Source organism: Poecilia reticulata, chromosome 10 (assembly GCF_904066995.2).
Source record: "Poecilia reticulata chromosome 10, P_reticulata-male-v2, whole genome shotgun sequence".
In the NCBI taxonomy this organism is placed as follows: Eukaryota; Metazoa; Chordata; class Actinopteri; order Cyprinodontiformes; family Poeciliidae; genus Poecilia; species Poecilia reticulata.
This window is the reverse complement of record NC_088839.1, coordinates 22,456,694-22,476,573: the sequence shown is the minus strand read 5'-3', so window position 1 is coordinate 22,476,573 and position 19,880 is coordinate 22,456,694. Positions and strand designations below refer to the sequence as shown.

The 19,880-nt window shown below is 38.3% G+C and overlaps 1 protein-coding gene across 7 annotated transcripts in view; it reads right to left on the bottom strand.

Annotated features, from left to right (window-relative positions):
• atp8a1 (ATPase phospholipid transporting 8A1) overlaps positions 1–19,374 on the bottom strand; it is a 101,034-nt gene extending 81,660 nt beyond the window's left edge. For 4 of the 7 annotated variants that reach the window (XM_081611683.1, XM_008420551.3, XM_008420553.3 and 1 more), the window contains exons 1-2: positions 18,943–19,373; positions 1,858–1,972 (exon numbers count right to left, since the gene is read on the bottom strand). In XM_081611683.1, coding sequence (XP_081467809.1) covers positions 1,858–1,972; positions 18,943–18,991 — 164 coding nt within the window. In that variant the 5' untranslated portion in view covers positions 18,992–19,373. Of the gene's footprint in view, positions 1–1,857; positions 1,973–18,942 lie in introns of all 7 variants that reach the window. The other 3 variants (XM_008420550.3, XM_081611684.1, XR_014089294.1) reach the window with 2 other exon arrangements.
• Positions 19,375–19,880: the final 506 nt, after the last annotated feature.

Below are 19,880 nucleotides of genomic sequence, written 5' to 3'. Positions count from 1 at the left end.
ATTGCTGATTTGCTTTGGAAAGTCATGATGATTAAAAAAACATTTTCCACTTTGGCTGGCTAGTTAGTGCTTTGTGTGTTCATATAAACTGTACCATGCGTTTCACACAATAGATGGTTTTAAAAGGCCCTCCCATCTTTTCACAAGACAAACTGTCAGCATCAGAGATTAATTGCCTTTTACATTAGTCTGTCAGCAGCAAGTGCAGGTGTGTAAACAATCCACAATAACATGAGCTACAGCTGCTTCACTTTGGATTTAGTCCAGGTGGAGACTGAGACCAAGATGGATTTAAGTTAGCAAAATTAGTTTCACTTTACTACACTGATATGGGAACCTAAACTGTTGAAGAAACGTTAGTAAAATTCTGAATATATAGAACATTTTTATAACATCTGAAGGTAACGTAGTGACTGTGCTATGAAATGGCACTACCTGAAGTATACATAATACTGGCCCCCTTTAAAGCTTACAGAGAGTTCCTAATTTAAGTCTCCTTTAGTTCTTGTTTGCTTTGTTAATGTGTACATTTCTTAATCCAGCACAGTAAATAACCTAAATGACCATCAGCATGCAGACTACAAGGATTCTGATGACTAAGCTAATATAAAACAATGTAATGTAGAATATTAAAGCACAGAATACCTGATTACAGTATCTCACCATGCCATCCTAATTAGTGCTTTCTAATCCTGATCCCTGAGGCACGCTGGCACCGGACTCCAGGAGGCTTATCTGGGCTGGAGTAAAACAGAACCTACAGCAGACGCCAGCAAGTCTCGGCAGGTAATGTTTTATACATCCAGATCCACTAAAAACACATCATCACTTCTTCAGAGTTGCCAATTAAACAATGAAATCGGTGAGAATCTGCATAACTTGTACTGGAGATGAGAATGATCTAAATCAGATGGCAAAAGCCTGTGCATGTTTCCATTCAAAGTCTCCTGTTACTACACCTGTTCAACTTACAGTCATCCCTGCGTGTGCATATACTGTACATATCAAGTTCCTTGTGCAGGAATGCCAGCTGACGGCATTTTCCGAACAATTCTGACCTTCAAGGCAAAAACCCTGAACTCCCTGGAGAAGAGCAACAGAGAAGAAAGGTCAGGCTGAAACATCTGCTCTAATCCATTTCTAGAGCAAACAACACTGTAACGCTACCTGTGCAGCTCATAATGTATCAGTAAAAAGGCTCCCTATCAACTACACAAGATAACATTATGAATGTATTTATTTGCGACTGGGAAAGCCTTAATAGATGGCCATATTAGTCATGTTCAACTAGTCAACGCTATTTATTTCATAGTACATTTAATTCATGATTTAATGATGCACTTATTTAATTTTGTCCTGTTTTACCTTCCATAAAGTAGAAGAACAAAAACAAATAAATGAGAAACAGATGGAAATATTATTGTATTGATGGATGGAGGAACAAAGTCTAGAAATAAAAACCATTTTTCAGTACCATTCACAGAAAGCAGGAAAGTAGCAATTTACTCAAAAATAAAAATTATTAGAAGAGTAAAAATGTTGGGACTGAAACCATGAAGCAAAAAAAAAGAAAAACTAAATATATCCAGTTTTCTTGAGAGGAACATTGCTTCTAGGTCTTGAGTTTAGTGAAAAACAAATCTGTGTTAGTATTTTTATTTTTTTGTCATTTCTGCAGCAAAGAGCCCAGCTTAAGCTTAAACTGACCACCAGATGAAGTGGACCAGTGAGCTGCCCAACACAACATTAACTCAGCTCTTAAATATAGAGACTCCTTTGAACCTCCCGGATCCGTCACTAGATATAATGCACACATAGCTATTATCTTTGGCACATTTCAGTGAATAACCCTCTTACCTGACACGATTGCTGCAAAACTTTGTGAACTGCGGCTGATTGAGGTATATAAGCCGGGCATCTTCTTGGTCAGCCAGTGACGTCTTCTCTGATGTGTCCTCTGTCTTTTCATATCCTGCGTCAGGCAAGAAAGGAGGTTTTAGTCTAAACAACAAATAAAACATCAAAAGAACCAAAAAAGGTCAGATGAAAAGCCGTTTTGAAGTCTTTGAGTTGTCCAGTGTGAATAACACCAAAGGAGACCTTGGTAGGAGAGGAGGAGCCACCGTCAGTGGAAGTCTATGGAGACTTTAGATGCTTTGCTGCTTCAGATGGCAACATGCATTATAGTATTTTATTATTTATATAGTGATATCATAGATAATACTAAATAACATGGTAATTCTGGTCTTGGATTGTTTGCAATATTTCCTATCAATCTATTATCTGAAAGAGTGGGCGAGGCAAAACCAAGTGTGACAAACTGTCACTGAATTGGTCATGAAGCAGACAATGAATTAGCAAAGACAAAGAAACATTTAGAGTTAAACTCACAGAACACTCACCTAAACTTTGGAGCAATAATCTGACAGCAGTAAAAAGTTTAAAACATCAAAGAGGTGGGAAGAGGATTTAGAAAATATTACATAGACTTGCCCAGCTAATTTCTTATAATCTCAACAGCAAAAGTTTGCTATAGGAAATCATCATATCAAATGAACGATGTGACTTTTATATCGATGAGGAATGAACAACAACACTGTTAACTCCAACTGAAGGGGATCCACATGTATTTTATAAATAAAGTAATAAAAACTCTATAAAAAAAATACAAGAACATTGTCCATCTATTTTGTGCAGCTAAATAAGAAAAGCAGTGAAAGACTGAATGTCAGAGTGTTTAAGTCACAGTCACCCAAAGGTCATGACTTAATGATCATTCTGTCTCAATGATCATTCCTTTCTTCTACAGGAAGTTTGAGCACAGACCACCCACTCATTAAACCAGCAGATTAAAGAAAAGTATGCGAAAGTAAATGTTTGTGGTCTGATTACCTAAAACATGTTAATAGAGTTTGCATTTCAATTACTATTTTACAGTCAGGGGCCTGTGTTGTTGCTGGATATGTGTGATTATTATTAGGAATTTCCTGTCCAGTGCGACATCCTGCTGGAGAGACTGCACAGCTCTTATGTGAGAAGATTAGCCGATTCAGTCTGAAGATTTGAAACTATAACACCAAAGTGCCTTTATCAATGTGCAGTTGAATTATTTTACTGAAAATGTGTTTTATGGCTAGTTTCAAAAACACTCCGTTGTAATCCTGTAAAGAAAAATATAGATTTTATCGTTTTTCACCCACCACCACTTTCTTTCTTCCAAATAACGCAGTATTAAAACATGGAAGCAACTATTCTGTCCTTTAAAAGCCTCTCGTTGATTGGATAAAATTCTCCTTCCATCTCTGAAATCACAAGGCGCTGGTCTGCTCCCAGCCTCCCACCGAGGTCAACAAAGTGGGCTGCAAGGACAACACTACTGAGGCGCAACGGGGGCTGCATGTGGGTTGCAGAGACGCTCCTGCAGGTACTGCGAAGCAATTTTTTTATTGGCAAGGAGCCAATCCAAAACTGGCAAGGGTCTCACTTTGTAAGCAAGGCTAACGCAAGATGAGCAGGCTATGTTCTGCAGGTTGCAGGTGCATCAGGAAAAAGCCTACTTCGTGCAGAACAGGATGGTCTAAGAAGTTTATAAAAAGCAAGCTAAGTTTGAACCAGCAAGGTCCTATACTTATTTTTAAAGATACAGCAAAACAAATTGTTGCCATGTTACAACCAAAAACATTTGCTGTAGTTCTGAAGGAACTTAATGTGTTAGACAAAGCAAAGCATAATTATGAAAGTGAAAGAACATGTCCTTGTTTATTGAATGTTTTAAAGATTAAAAAAAAGCAAAAGTAATGCATATATTTTCTTTTCAACCCCGCTTTATTCCAACAGTCCTAAATTAAAATCCAGTGCCTTCGGTAACCTACTAAGGTTTTGCTCAGTGTAAATGCAGCTGTGTTAGAAAACACTGGTGATGAAATAGCATTGTGAAGCTTGAAATACAGCAAAGAGGTTCGGGGATAAATAGGGGGTGGAGGAGATTTAAAGAAGGGTTCAGTTATGAAACTATATTCCAAGCTTTGAGAATCTCAAAAAGTCCAGGTCTCACACAATGGAAAGAGTATAAAACATCTGCAAACATAGCGGGACATGGCTGTCCACCTAAACTAACAGGCTGTGGAGGGAGAGCATTTATCAACAAAGCAGAAAAGAGGCCTACAGTAACTCTGGAGGAGCTGCAGAAAAGCACAACTATGAAAATCATAAGAAAACATAAACCCTGTCCTGAAGGAAAGAATGGCAAGAAGAAATCATTGTTAGTACACAATGAAACAAGAAGTTGTGTTTGGAGTTTGCCACAAAACCATGTGGGGCACAGTGACATGTGGAAGACACCGTTGTGGTAAGATGAGATAGAAACTGAACTTTCCATCACCTTTTACATACTTTCCCCAAGATGAAACAGCAGAGGGGGCAGCACAATGCTATGGGGAACACTTTCCAGCAGGCAGAGGAAAGATGGTGAGAGTTAATGGGAAGACGCAATGGGCTAAATACTGAGAAATCCTGGAGCAAAACACGTTAGTGGCTGCAAAAGACTAGGAACTGTTGTGAAGGTCCATCTTCAAATTACCGTCATGTGTCAGAAAGACCCAGTCAAATTTCAGGAACAAATCCATGACAACACTCCAAGTCAACGTCTATCCAGTCTGACTGAGCTTAAATTATTTCGTAAAGATGAAAAGTTTTAAGTTTGTAGATGTCTATAGCTGGCCGAGGCATATGGTCAGTTGTAATGGCAGTGAAAAGATGATTCTACACAGTATTCACTCAGGAGGACTATATTCATGCTCTACATTTAGTATTCGGAATTCAAATTTTTTTTCCATATCAATTGTGCTCGTCTGTATACGAATAAAGTTATATTAAGGTGTGAGGTTATAACATAAACATCCAAGTCCTTAAGTAATCTAGGTCTCCATAATTGCCATTCTTTTATCTTTCCACATGTCTGACTTACTAATAAAAATCAGCTAATTACCAAATGATAAAATACTTGGATCAATCAATGTGTAACATTTTAACTTGTTTTTTTATGTTTCTTTATATTCACAGGAGTTCAGTTGTAACTGAGCTCCAACATATAAGCATTGGAACTGAAAGATAGGCAGCTTAGATCACACCAAAAACTGGAAAAGATACATTCTGAGAAAAAAATTGTATCATCTTTTTCCTTATTTTCATTTACCAATTCATTTATTTTCATTTTGGAGTAGATACCAAGAGCAGACACAAGAAAGTATCATCCAAACTTTCAGGTACAGAGAGCATTCCCCGACTATAAAGTTATCAGGTTGGTCCTGATCACATGCCAACTTGTTGTGTTAGAAGATATGGGTTGACGTAAAAGAATAACTTTTACGACGACAAAAATAGGACGCAGGAAAGAAAGTCATGTGAGTGCGGAAAAATGTCTTCAACAACAACAAACTGCAGAGTGGTGAGATGCTGTAACCAGAGACACTAAATGATATGCCCCGGTTGTAACCCTAGCTTGCTCTGCAGTATTCCCTCCATGTCACGTCAAGGAAACAAGGTGGAAGACTGACATCGCCTTTAAACTCAAGCTTTCCACTTTCACTGCTCTGTGCTTTCCTTCGCTTTCTCACCTTTCCCTTTATTGCTTTCCAACTCATGTTACGTAAAACCCAAATCTCAAATTCCAGTCCTTGTTATTTTAACTGTCTACTTAGCGTATACCAAGAAGTACCCAACAGATCTTATCTGGAAAGTTTCTCTTCTCAGCATGTGTTCGATGGCTAAAAATAAACAGCCCCTTGTAGTCATTTGGTCACCAGGGAAAACATTGGGTGGTTATCCCGACCTCGTTATGCAAGATGTCAGATCAGGAAAGGTGGTTTATTGGATTAGTTTGGGAGGCGGGGTGGTGTCAGCAAAGCAACAGCAGAGTCAAGTGTTGTGTCTTTGTCTTTTGTTCATTTAGGCATTGTACAAAGAGAACAAATCTGTTTAAATCTGAGGTAGAAAGTCTTTCATCTATAATGCGAGAATTAACCTAAAAACAATATTGCTTGTAACACTCGAGGACAGGAAAAGGCAGCAACTATCACTGCAGCATGAGGCCATTGTGAAGAAGCAGGCCATGTGGCTGAGGATGTGATTGATGCTGCACCTCTGTGTTCTGAATGAGCCTTCGCAGCAGGAGTAGGCCACTGGGGTAGGCCAGGTGCTGCAATGCACCAGTTGCTGGTTGTGCTCTTATTTAACTTAGCCTCCGTCCCTTTTAGCAGCTACGGAACAAGATGAGAACTCAATTTGAGTAAATCTGTTAAGTACGTGAATATTTCATTGATCTCTATGAAACAACACTGACTTGTATGTCACCGTCAGCTACTTTGACCTTAATATTTTCATGTGCTAGATGGCACATATATAATAAACTGTACAGGAATTTAATTGGAATCAGACAGGAGGCATTTTCAATTTTTAAGGAAGTTATGCCTTACTTTTCAGCTAACCGAAATAAATAACATTTTCTGGTGATTTGAAATATTTGTTCACAAAAGCATTTGTGAAGTGTTTCAAAATGAAAGCGAAGGAAGCCCAGAAATGCACACAGCTGTCAAAAAATATATTTTTTCTGCCACATGTTTGCTGCTAATTTGGGCTGAGAGACAGAGACATGCAGAAGCTAACAGGAAGGCTAAGCTGAGCAAAACAAAGTTGCTTCCTTATTCTTTTGAGCCGTCTATAATAAAACAAGCATGATTTAGAAATGGACAGTTCTGGAAACCTTACTATAAGAGGTTTGATACTATAAGGATCAAACTTCTGCAGGGAATACACACATAGAGATGGAAGATTCAGTAATGCTAGGCATGCCAACGCCACATCATTTGTATAAGATAGTTTAAACTGAAATATTTTTCTCCTGAATGCATCTCTTCCCTTGGATGCTATGTTGTCTATGCTCCTAATATAAATAATTAATGACTGATAACTACAGGAAGGCAATAAAATATGTTAATGCTCTTCTCATTTCTTCTTCAATTAGAGTTACTAAGGAGAAATTTGTATCAGCAGGTCAAAGCTTTACAAAAAATAAATAAAGATGAGAAACTGGTCACAAAATTCTGATCTTGCCAAAATGAACAAACACGATGATAGAAGCTGAGACATAATCCCAAAGTTGTAAAAGGGAGTTACGGTAGAAAGAAAGTGGACCAGCAAGAAAGTAGATAACAGTAAACCTGAGTTTTACTTTTGCTTAAGAAAACTAAGGGGAAAAAACAAATAATTTGATACCAAGGAGGCTTGTTTTAGATCCCTACCTTGTTTCCGAACACTACTTGAGGTTTCCTGTGGCGTCTTTACCAACTTAGTCCGGACAAAAATTTCTATTGTATGTCTTTTGACATACATCTCATGACAGAAGCACAACTTCAGATTCCCTAATGTTGCTGTTACACACGGACTGGACAACTTTAATTCCGGTGTCACAAGTCTTTATTTTTGTTTGCAACACAAAACAGGGAGCTTTAGATAGAAGTACATGAATACATATTTCTGACTGAGCTTCTGGCTGTTGACCTCTGTTTTCTAACCGTTAACTTACAACTTCTGCTGTGAAATGCAGAGAAGCGACAATCAGTCTCGCTCAAAGCTAAATCACTACTGCCATCTACTGCCGCAATTAAGTATTGGATGATTTTATGTCCAAAGTAGCTGAGGTTTGAAAAATCCTGTAACAGCACAACTGAGATTTATCTAAGGAAGATTAGTAAGAAGAACAAACTATGGAAAATTAAGGGTGCTGCATTTAAAAAGAAGAAAAAAAACAGAACAGAAATTAATCCTACACTGACTAGTTCAAGTGTCACTATAACAAGAAGTCTGAGGTTGTGAGGCAGAACAAGGACTAAGTTCAGCAAACCACTGTGCAATACTGTGGAGGTGGAGTCAATCTGCAGGAAGGCTGGACTAATGGTCTAAACAGCAAGTCAGCTTAGGAATTCATCACAACGCACAAGTTTTCAATATAGTTTCCCCAAGTATAACTTAAATTCCAATGACTTAACTTCCCATCATAATGTCTACCTTTATGCCACCTATCCGCCGAAGACCCTTGTCAGGTTTCTGCTGCAGCAACTATTCTTACACATCTGATCCAATTTAAGGCTTTGAGTTGAACACTTTAATTGGATTGGGGAGGAGAAACAGGGCGGAAGCCGGAAAGTGGTCTAATACTGCAAATACTAATCTAACATTCAACATCAATCCCATAATTTAAATATGTGTGTAATTATTTTCAAGCAAAAACTGACGATGAGATGAAAGAGTTGATAGTTCCAATAAATTAAGTTTTCGCACAACCTTTTTAAAAAGCTTTTCTGAAATCTTCTCTGTTAAGTTCAAGTCTCCTGGTTCTACAACAGCCTGTGTAAAACATATCGAGGCCACTGCTATTAACGTCTTAGTGGAAGCTCTGCTTTTCATCTCCGGAAGCGACATCAACACCAGTGTGCGTCATGACGTCAATCCCTCTCACAATAATGGAAACAAGAAGGGATACCAGACAAAATCTTCCTGTGAGCTTTATTATTATCGTCCTGTACTATATTAAGCAGGTTAGAACTCCACAGACGCTCGACAAGGCTAAATAAAGCTCAGTTGAAGCAAGCGAGGAGTGGCAGACAGCTCTGAAGGGAAAGCCTCTTGGGGAAGGATCAATGCCACTGAGAGTTGTAATATGTTTGGATGCAGTCCAGATGTCAAGATTATTGCTTGTGTCAGCCAAGATGCGGACTGGTGGAACAATAGTCACGAGAAGGGACATATTTTGGACAGGGCGCCCAGTGGGAAAAACTGTCCAGAAGACTCGACTATGACATGCTGGTCTTCCCCCGTCAGTCTAGAAAGGCTGGGCGACTAGTGTGTGTAGCAGAGAAAATGTCAAGCAAGACAAGTTCCTATTAAAAAAATAATAATTCTGTCCAATATAAAGATGCTTCATTTGTTCGATTATTATTACATATAGTTCATGCACACTTTATTAGAATAAGTTTTCCCATCTATGATCATCTCTCATTCGCAAGCTCTGGCCACAATTTCTTTCAAGATTAACATATGAATAAATTAACCAAATCTTTAAATTTTTAAGCAGACTTTATATTATTTTTTTCTTCTCTTTTTTGTAGATCAAAGGTTTACAGTTAGTTGCATAAGTGCATCCCCAAACTTCCAAACATCAAGTCAAATATGGTAGAATACATAAATATGAAACTGCAACTCTGGGCGTCTTTCTATAATGTGCATTGCTATGAATACCTTTCATTTTATTCCAGCTAAAATCTAAAGTTAACCATAAAAACTTACAATTTTCAACAAAAACTGAATCTATCAGTAACCAAAGATCATACATTTTGTTTTATTCGAATTTAAAAATCAGTCAGTCTACTCGGATTTAACTATTTCATCAACAATATCGTCTCAAATATTTATTTGAGCTGCAAAGGCAAGTTATTGTTTACTAGATACTTATTGTTTTATTTCAAATATACCAACACTAAACCTTGTAGGACCTCCATATTTGACGTCTTTGCACTCTGACTTTTTTGTAAAATATCTCAATTGGTTTTTGTTTGTCAAATAACTACATAACCACTTATCTCTTAGGTCTGTAATTTTTAAAGTGCGCAGTCAAGTACGGCATTCAAAACATCATTTTTCAAATCAGAGCAGCTATAAATTTCTCAGAATACAACACATCCTGTCCAGTCTTCCTCAGACACAGAGCTAGAACCGATGAGCCTGAGAGGTCAGTAAAGTGTGATTGAAGTCGTCTGCCTGGACAGAATCAGGCTCACTCAAAGCTTATTCAATTATAAAGGAAATGGCGGTAGAAAACAGGGAGGTAACAACACTTATCCAACACCAGGAAGTGAACACCAGCCAAACCAGTTGAAAGCATTGTCATTGTTGACTGGCACTTAAACAGAGGCTCCTTACCATCATTAAGAGTTCAAATTAGTTTAGAAGTGATGTATTTTGTGATCTCTTGATGGGTTTGCAATATACCACGTCCCTTTGTATCTGTATAGCGGCACCAACTAAAGCTCTCTACATGATGCATTCAACCCAGATAAATATTTTAGTGGACAGAGCAGCCTATTCAAGGCTGCAGTCTATTCATAGCCACCAAAGTCTCAGATAAAAAATCATCCCTTTCTATCTTTTCTGTTTATAAATGGAAGGAAGGGCTGTTGGAGACTATAGGTACTGCCTCAATCTAAGCTACATCCATAAGTCTCTTATCAGACCTCGATGTTATAACCAGCACCCACAACAACAACAACAACAGGGCAGCTGCAGAATTAATCTCTCCGCCCTGTTTGGCTCCATCTGGATCCTCATAGGCTCAGGCAGACTGTAGCGGGACGGAAAGTCCGGGGACAACGCAGGCAGCTGGGTCTAGCAGTGACATCACAGGGATGGCCTGGCTGAGCTTAGTGAGGGATCTGCCGAGAGACAAGCCTTTCCACTCAGAGCGACTTTATGAATGATCAAACACAAGAGCATATGCTACACACTTTGCAGATCCCTGTAAGCGCTTCGAATGTCAGCAACATTGATATATTATCAAGGCATCAAAACTGTTTCAAATGAGGGCCCTGAAGGATTTCTTAGGTTAAAACGGCCACTTCCAGCATCCTAAAAATAGATCATGCTAAAATGCTGACGTTATGCAAATCTTAGGGTAGCTTGTTGGAATACTAATAAAGGCCAAGTAGCACCTTGTATAAAAAAACATTGCAAGAACCAAAGATCATTATGTGCTCTGTTAGTGTTCAGCTATAAACAAAAGACAACAACGTGATGTAAATAAATAAATAAATAAATGCCATTCTGTTGGGAAAAATTCATAAAAAGTTAATCGGGCCAAATCTAATTAGACACACCTTTGGATCAGAGATAACACATTCCCTGAAAATTGAAAAGCAACCCCACTCTAAAAATGTTTCTTTAAAGATTTATCATTAAAGTCTTTTAGAAAATACAGCATATTGCCTGCTGTTGTTTAAAATAGGGTAATAGAAATCAGATATTGCTATCAAGACATAAGTTTTAAGGAATTTTCACTTCAAAACTAAAATTTAATGTCACATATGTTTAAAAGTGCTATTAATGAGATGTCAGAAGAAGAACTGAAGCTGTAACTCAACGTTTCCCCACCCATGCCTGTTGCTGCACACCACCTGTCAGCAGGATGAATGAAGGCTGCTAAACATTTCCTTTTTGTAAAAGAATAAATGTCTGTTTGGAAATATGTCCAGTTATGGTGTGAAAACTTAATTAAGCTAATAATGTCCCTCTAATGCTGTGGTTGTCAAGTTAGTCAGGCTCAACCTGACTAACTGAACAGCTAATACTCTTTATGTTACTCTACAAAAAGCAGAATGGAATAAAGAGCTAATGTTCAGCATAAAAATTTAAATTTACTGAAGTACATTTGGAATTTATTTGTTAATCCCAAATTAAAACCTATTTGATCAATTTTCTTGCTTATTTATATGCATCAAAATTAAAACTAAATACATTTTAGTTTTAATAGTATAAATCAATTACTATTTTGCATAACAAGAGAATTACTTTTTAAAAAGCAATTGCATCATTGTTAAACTTTTTTGTGGAAATACCAGTCTGACCATTTTTAAAGGTCATCAATCCTCATAGACCTCACCACACCCTGTGCCTACAACAGACCAAACCTGTTTTTCATGCTACTATTGCAGGACTAGCCTCATTAGGCATGACAACCAGGATGGTGTTGTCTGACTGACCGGTTTAGTAGGATTCACACTTAAAGACTAACAGTACATATCAGTTCATTCATGCTGTCTAAAAAGAAGATAAACTGTGCAAACTACCATAGCTCAGAGATCATGTGAAAGGGATGAATATACAACATGTTTCTGTCCATTTGTTATGTCATGTGCATTTCCATAAAAATAAAAATAAAAACTAAAATTGTAATTTAAAAAAATGTTATTTGGCATTTACCAAACACCGACAAGAAAATTACAAAAATTATTTTTATTAGAAAAAGGCTGAGATGAAAAAAAGGATAAAAATGACAGGCAACTAGGCTAATTTCCATCAAATACCATCTATAAATAGCTGCAATAATGAAATGGCGGATGATAACAATTAATCCTAGTCAGTGTTTTAAATGATGTCAGCTGACCTGATGTGTCGCATCTGATGAGACCGTTTGCCAGAAACATCTGCAAATTATATTGCACGTCCGCAGAGAACAAGCCCTTTTCTTAAGTGCACTGAGGAAACGTTTATGTGGATATCATACTTGTCTAATTGATTCAGGTCTAAATCTTTAGAGTAGGTCATCTGTTAATATTAGTTATGGCGCTTCTTGCAGGAGCACAGACTCTCATGAAGGCGATCGCTTCATGTGCCATTAACATCACCATCTACAGAACATGACCCATATATGTCAAATATTGCAGGACTATAAATTAAAAGAAAATGTAGATTAGGCTGCATTTTCTTTTAACCCAGTTATTGCCTTAGATATCTGAACTAGTAAAAGATCACTTACTCAGAACTATGAGCCAGCATCACAATGCACAGATATATGTGATAAAAATAAAAAAACGCTTCTATACATGTATAGTTTAAACTATCCATTTACAGATAGACAGTGTGAATCCATCTATAGTTTATGGTATAGAATCAACTATACTACCTATGTATACATGGATATTTAGAACTATCCATGTATAGAAGAGGCACTATGACCTTGTTAAGCCAAAATCTAAATTAGACAGTCAGGCTCATAAAATCCAAAAGCTCTGTCAGGATGGAGGTGCACAGGGAGGTGAAGGACAGCTGGAGTTTCATCTTACCCACCATTGATGGTGCTGCTTTCCTGTGGAGAGCCTGCCAACACTTCATCCGACCTCATCATCCCACAGCCTCACTGGCTGTATTCCTGCACATAACCTTGTTGCATTTTCTTGCTGTGTCACAGAGACACACCCAGGTCAGAAAAACAACCGGCAACTGCTAGGATTGTTTGGGAATATCGAGTTTATCAAATGAATTCTAGTCATCTGTTACGCCACAAAATACTAGTTTGTGATACATCTGGAAGTTTAAGCTTCCTTTCTAACATCAATGTAGACTTTATTTTGTAGGAGATAATGGAAAGAAAATTTGATCTGTGAATCATTAAATTTATGTTGAGAGACTGCAGTATTCCAGAGTCAATTGTGATCACAAAGTCCATCAGGTGACAATTGTTTTGAACCGCAAAGCATCCCATATTAGACGACGTCTTTTAAGTAGTTAAATTCACACAGGTGGCAGATGTAAAATACCAGAAGCCATTTCTCAGGTGCTAGACTTGTACATTAGTTTTGATTGCATTTACCAGGATCCCTTGCACTATGGCCCGCTTCTGCTTTTAGGTCGGCCTCCAGTCCACTTGCATTCAGATATGAATTCAAATTACACCAGAGTTCACTTAAACCAAACCAAAAAAAAAAAGGTTTTTAGACAGATTAGAATATGATTTTCTTTTTGTCTACTCAGAGTTTAATTGCATATTTACACCTCCCTGGACATTCTAGTCAAAAAAACTAGAGTTTGGTTGAAGCGGACTAAACAGGGCTGGTGTGAATACACCCGCAAACATCTTAACTAAATTGAAAATATTTTTCACCTAGTATCAGCGCCCAGACCAAAGATTATTGTTGTCAGCATGACCTGGTAGAGCTTTGCACTGTGTGCTCACTGACTGGGAAAAGAAAAGTCATTTTTGAGTTTCCAACTGGCTGATCAGTCAGGTCCAATCAAGATGAATCTGGTTTCTTGGTGCAGGAAAACATGCGTCTATGCTGTTTTTATGTTGAATTTTGCATTGACAACAGTCATTGTTTTTCTCACTCTTATTTCTTTTCAATCATCAAGATTTTTTCATCACTTTCCATGAGCATCACCAAAACTAAAATCTGAAAGGACATCAAGGGCTGAAAATGTTAATCCAGCCCAAACATTGGTGTGCAAATGCATAACGCTTGTCAAACATTGCATCATTGCACTGTCCAGATATAATCTCTAGCCAAAACACTGATTTCAAACAAACACAAAGATGCTATTTTATTGCTTTTATCAGAAAACACTGAAATATATAACAGAGCAAATGCGACTAAGACTGGTCATACGATGTTGTGCAAAAGTTTAAAAAAGGGACAAGATACACAGTTAATAATTTACCTAGTTAGTATTTTATTATATATTCTAAAAGATATACTTTTGGCTTTCACAACACAAGGAATTTACAAACTAGAACACTGTAAAATTAGCAATCAGTAAGTTAAAAAAAGGCCATTATAGGCAAAACTGGTATTAAAATAAACATTGGCAAAAACATTCTGGTCTGGAGCTGCCTTTGCTTCCTCCACATTTTAGAAACTGTACCTCCTTTTTGTCTGCACTTGCACAACCGTTCTTATACCTAATGCAGCAGTTTGCGATGCACAGAGAAGAGTCATTGAAGTGAGCGCAGTCAAGTGTCTGAGGAGTAACAAGGTTAGACTGGCTGCAGGTAACCGATGGAGGCAAGACGTTAAACAGAAAGCAGAGAAGAGGAGACGTCCCATGCCATTACGTAGAGAAGGAAGGCCCGAGGGGACTTGATATATCACATTGGCAGCTCAAGACGAGGGATTTAGTGGTGTGTTGGGCTTCTGTGCCACATTATTATCAGCCGGCGATCCACAGGGCACACAGGTAGCTCTGGATCCCTTCAGAAGAGAGAAGTCTGTCCCCCTCCAGTCTCTCCCTTCATGCTGATACCACAATTCAGACAGACTGAGACTTAGCTGGTGTTATTGAAATGCTACAGGGGGAACATCCCGCTTCACTTACACTTGGGAATAAAACCTTAAGACAGACAGGCAGGCAGGCAGGCAGGCAAAGAGAGAGGTATTGGGCTTAAAGAAACAGCAGATTATTTTGTGTCTCAGAAAAGGAATGTTGGCAGTAGGAACTAAGCAACAGCTTCCTGTCAGGACAGGTTTCACCAGCCTGTTCTCGTCTTTAGCGTAAACTACACTAGGGGATTTTACCCATCTGCAGATAAACAATCACCTTCTATTGTCCGTGGAAATTTGTGTTCAAGAGATCAGAATCTAAAGGTGCCTGCCTTTCGTTGCCGATTTACATATTAAATGTGCCAATCGCTTCGTGTGTCACATGTGTGCCAAGTGTACTTGATAGGGTTATTTTGGCAATGCATTCCATCAGATTGGCAGAGATGCTCGATGTTTCCACCACACAGTAAAGAAGAGTGACATGGAGTGAAGTAACACGTGAAGGCCAAGACCGAGGGGTGTGCGCAGCATGCAGAGCTGACGGACGGGCCGCTGATGGATTAGGTGGTAAGCCTGGCAGAGGGTTGCCCTTGCTAGATGGATGTCTGCCCCGTGTGCCGAGGTGATTAAAAAAAAAAAAAAACTGGTTGGGGAGTTTGCTCTGACTCTCATAAAAACACCAAAAATAATTATGTGGCACTGGTAGGCCAAAGATAAATTGATGGAAATAAATATTGCCATAAATGATAATATTGTGTTGTTGAGATCATTTTCAAGGAATATATTGATATGACATAATAATGTCAGAATGTCTTCTCAAACACCCATAAACTTTCATTTTTGCAAAGATAACGTGACACTGAAACTGGAAAATATTTTAAATATTCAAAATAAGCCACAGCAACCAAAACCAATAAATAAAATGGATTATGATGTCTCTGTAAACAAAATGTTCCTTTAAAAAAATGTATCAAAGTGGAAGTTATCGAGCTCATTTTGATTTATCATGCTACTAATTAAGACTTATACACTGGATTGTCCATTAAAATGGAAAAATCCAAAGCCATGAGGCTGCTTCATAGCTTATCAAGCTCACAGATAGGAAAAGAGCTCAACTGTTTCCTCTTCGCAAAATTAAAAAGTAGTGTAAGCATGAAAGCAATAGCTGCTGCATAATTAATGTTTTTATTCTTGAGACTCCAGGATCTACATTGTCAACAGTTTTACAGAAAATCTATATTTTGTATTAAATTATTTAGGATTCTACCAGCAAAGTGTTTAAGACCACCTATAGAATAGCAACAATCTGTGACGAGATGTTGGCACAAAGTAAGGCTGCACCAATTAGAAATGTATTAAGGACCAATCTATGGTTTCTGGAAAGCTTTGCCATGCTGATTATAGCTGATTCTAAATGGTCCGAGACCGGGAATCGAACAAAGAACAACTGTGATGATGAGTGAGTTTTACCAACAAACCACCAAGCACCCCAAAGTTTCTTTTTTAAAATTGATTGCTAAATTCTTGGACGTCCTGCAACTTCCTTTTTAGCACCCTGCTAATTTAAACAAAACGGGAAACTTTGGTCTGGTTCCCCCAGTAACCGTAGCCACACCAAAGGCAATCGCAGCCTGAAAGAGCTCAGTGTGGCTTGGGGAAAAAAAAGCCTATTTTTTCCACCCCAAACAGCAGGTCATCACTATGAGACAAACTGAAAATTATCCAATTTCGTGGTCATCTTCCAATTTCACTGTCCATGTACAATGATGTTAACAGTTCTAAAGAAACCATTTCATCAGTTTCTTTCAGCAAGACCTAAATTTCTTCTTTCAGAAAATAGTTTTTTTTTTTTATATATGTTGTTCTGTAGCCATCTGTTGGGACAACAGTGACTCAAAGAAACTGAACAAAAGTGATCAAGAAGGCAAAACAACAACACATAGTCAGTGGTTTCTTCGGCTTCAGGAATGACTGGTACAAGCAATTGTCTCCATCCACTCATCTGACCTTTCACTTTGCAGCAAGCATGTGCTAGACTCTGCAAGTTAAGAATATTCTGCAAGTTAAGAATATTTTGGAAAATGAAAAATAAAAAATGCAGTCAAAGGGCATTTATTAAATGATTTTTCAAAACTCAAACACAGAAATAGACAGAGGTGAGAAAAGTACCACTTGACATGAGCCTGGCAATTGTCAAGCTGCAAACTGTTTCTCTTCTGAATTATCTGGTTGATAGGTGGGTGAACAGACTTCAACACCAATATCAAATACTGCTGGCAGCTAGTTCTACAACAAAGTCACTGCATAGCAATTCACTGTTAGTCAATAACTACGAATTGTCCATGTTATTAGGTTCATCCACAACATTTTAGGAAGTAGATAAGCAAACAGAAAACCCTCAACGAATTTGTTTCATTTCACTTCTACAGGCCGAGCTAGTTGCTATGCAGCCAAATAATATAGTAGACGGCCATAATTCAGAATGAGGAATTAGCCAGTGTATAAATCAAACTCAGCACAGACTCTACATTTGGTGCAAAGAAAAACAGAAACTGCAGGAAGGGTCATAAATCACAAGGTATAATATTGATCACTGTAGATATATTCAGCCCCTGTCCTGAGAGGTCTGAGGTCAGCGCAAGCATCAAATCAGGCATGTGAAGGGTCGAAGGCTTCAAAACTGACTGCACCTGCACCCTGTGGTGAGCGTGGATGTGCTGAGCTATACGGTGAGCTCCTGAAAAAAAGAGACGCACCCAAAAACTCAAATCTACTGATCTACTATACAAATTTTCTCATAACTATAAAATCTTGACGATTTTATGTTGCACTTCACTTACAAGCAAAAGAACTGTAGTGGAAACCTACTGATAAATCCCAACTCAATGTATTTTTCAGTAGAACCATACATCTGGAGAAGCCATAAGGAGTCCTGTTTAAAGTTTGTCATGTAGTGAACAAGGTGAGTGTGTGAGTGAAGGTACTCTGGTCAAATGAGACCAAAATAATTTTTTTTATATATGCAAAAACACTGTGAATGGTGGAAGACAAACATGGCACAAACAATCCTCAGTGACACTTTGTGGAGATGGCATCATGCTGTGGAACAGGGAAGCTGGTCATAGATGATGGGAAGATGGATGGAGCGAAAGCCAGAGCAGTCTAAGAGGAAAGTATTTTGTAAAAAATGTGATACTGGAGAGAAGGTTTGCCTTCCAGCAGCAACAAACAGCCTGCACATTCATCCAGCTTCCTGGTCTGCAAAAATGAAAATGGCTTTTGTCCCTGAGTCTTGGTTGAGCATGCAAGTATTTTTACCGAGTCAAATTAAAAGTGGTCCAATGGCAACACATTTAGCCAATAGAGTCACCATTAGGTTGTTTTTATTTATTCAAGCCTGGTTTTAATATCGTTTCTTCTATTTGCAAAATAAATATGCTTTCTCATTACTATTTAGGTTATTGTCTCAAGAGGATCCCAAGGTTCCATGTTTACATATGTGACCAGTTACTAATTTAGATCGCTGCCTGTGTGTTAGAAATGCCTAACCCTAAACTAATGTTCACTGACCGTCTCCTTTTAAATCTGACTGAGCTGGAGCTAGTTCAAAAGGAGGAATGAATAAAAATCTTGATCTCTAGATGGAACATCATGTTTGTGTAAAATATCCTAAAAGGAATGTACTTCACAAATATACATTAAACATGTACTTCACAAACGTGCACTAAAATATCGCAGTCTTTCACAACAATACAATAAGAGTAGGTTTGTTTGCCTTATAAGTGAAAGAGTTACATTAGTATGGATAATTTTACAAAATTTCAAGTGTCAAAAACCCCTTCTTTAAAGGATGATTTTTACTTTCATTTCAGGTTTTGTTTTGACACATTCAGGCTTCCAGAGATCTGCCTCGTTTCTGAAACTTATAAAGTTTGCACAGTTTTAACTAGGAAGTTTCTACACTGAGCTCATACCAGACGGCCTTCTTGCAACTATATTAAATAAAATTTCATAAACTGCTACATATGCTCTCCAACGGCTTCCCAAAGATATAAAGCTGATTACAACAGCATCCACATACCCTCCGCTCGAGTGCGAAGATCGGACATTGTTCTCTGGACGGGCGGCATCTCTCCAAGCACAGCCGAGCGACGGCACCTGTCAAGCGGCCGAAGCTCGTGGGTTCTGCACCCTGCGGCGGCGGCTGGTGCGGCTGCTGCTCGACCGTCAAGGAATGTCGAAACCCCGTCTGAAATGCAGCGGAGGAGCCTCTCTCATGCGGACTGCACTTTCTGTGTGCTAACGAGAAAGGCGGGCGAATTGAAAGCAGCCTCCGTTCAATTTCGCCGTAGCTGAAGGGAACATGGTTAAGCAGTCCAGCGGTTCACAAGCCCTCCAGCATCCCGGTGTCACACGGCCAGAATTAAACCGTTACACGCCTTCATTTCCTAGGGAGTGGACGCGGACTTAACCCAAACTGAAGTGAGGAAAGACGGTGCCGCTTCACAATATGGACCGTACCACATTAGCTCACCGGGGGGGGGGGGGAATGGAGGAGGTCGAACCAAAATAACGGAAGGTTCTCTACGTCTATTAGTTAAATAATTCAGTTAACCCATGAATATAAAACACACCCAGCGTTTGATTAATCATTGTGCTTCATAAAGTTTGACGTAAAAATGCTTTTTTGTCTTTAAAAATCTGCCGGTCGGAGTGAAGACCTCCCCCCTCTGCAGTAGATGTTGTTTACAAACTGGGAGTTGGCGCATCACTGATTATTAATTTTGTTGTTTTGTTGGGAATAAAGCCGGAAATAAAATTGATTGATGGATTTACATGGCACCAGTGGTAAAGACTGTAGACAAAGCCTTAAAGTAAATCTGAAGAATGTTAAAAATAATAGTTTATTATTATTATTATTATTATTATTATTATTATTATTATTATTATTATTATCTCACTGTTTGCACAGTTTTTGTTACCTGTAACAATCTCACAAAAAAGTTATTTTTATTTAGT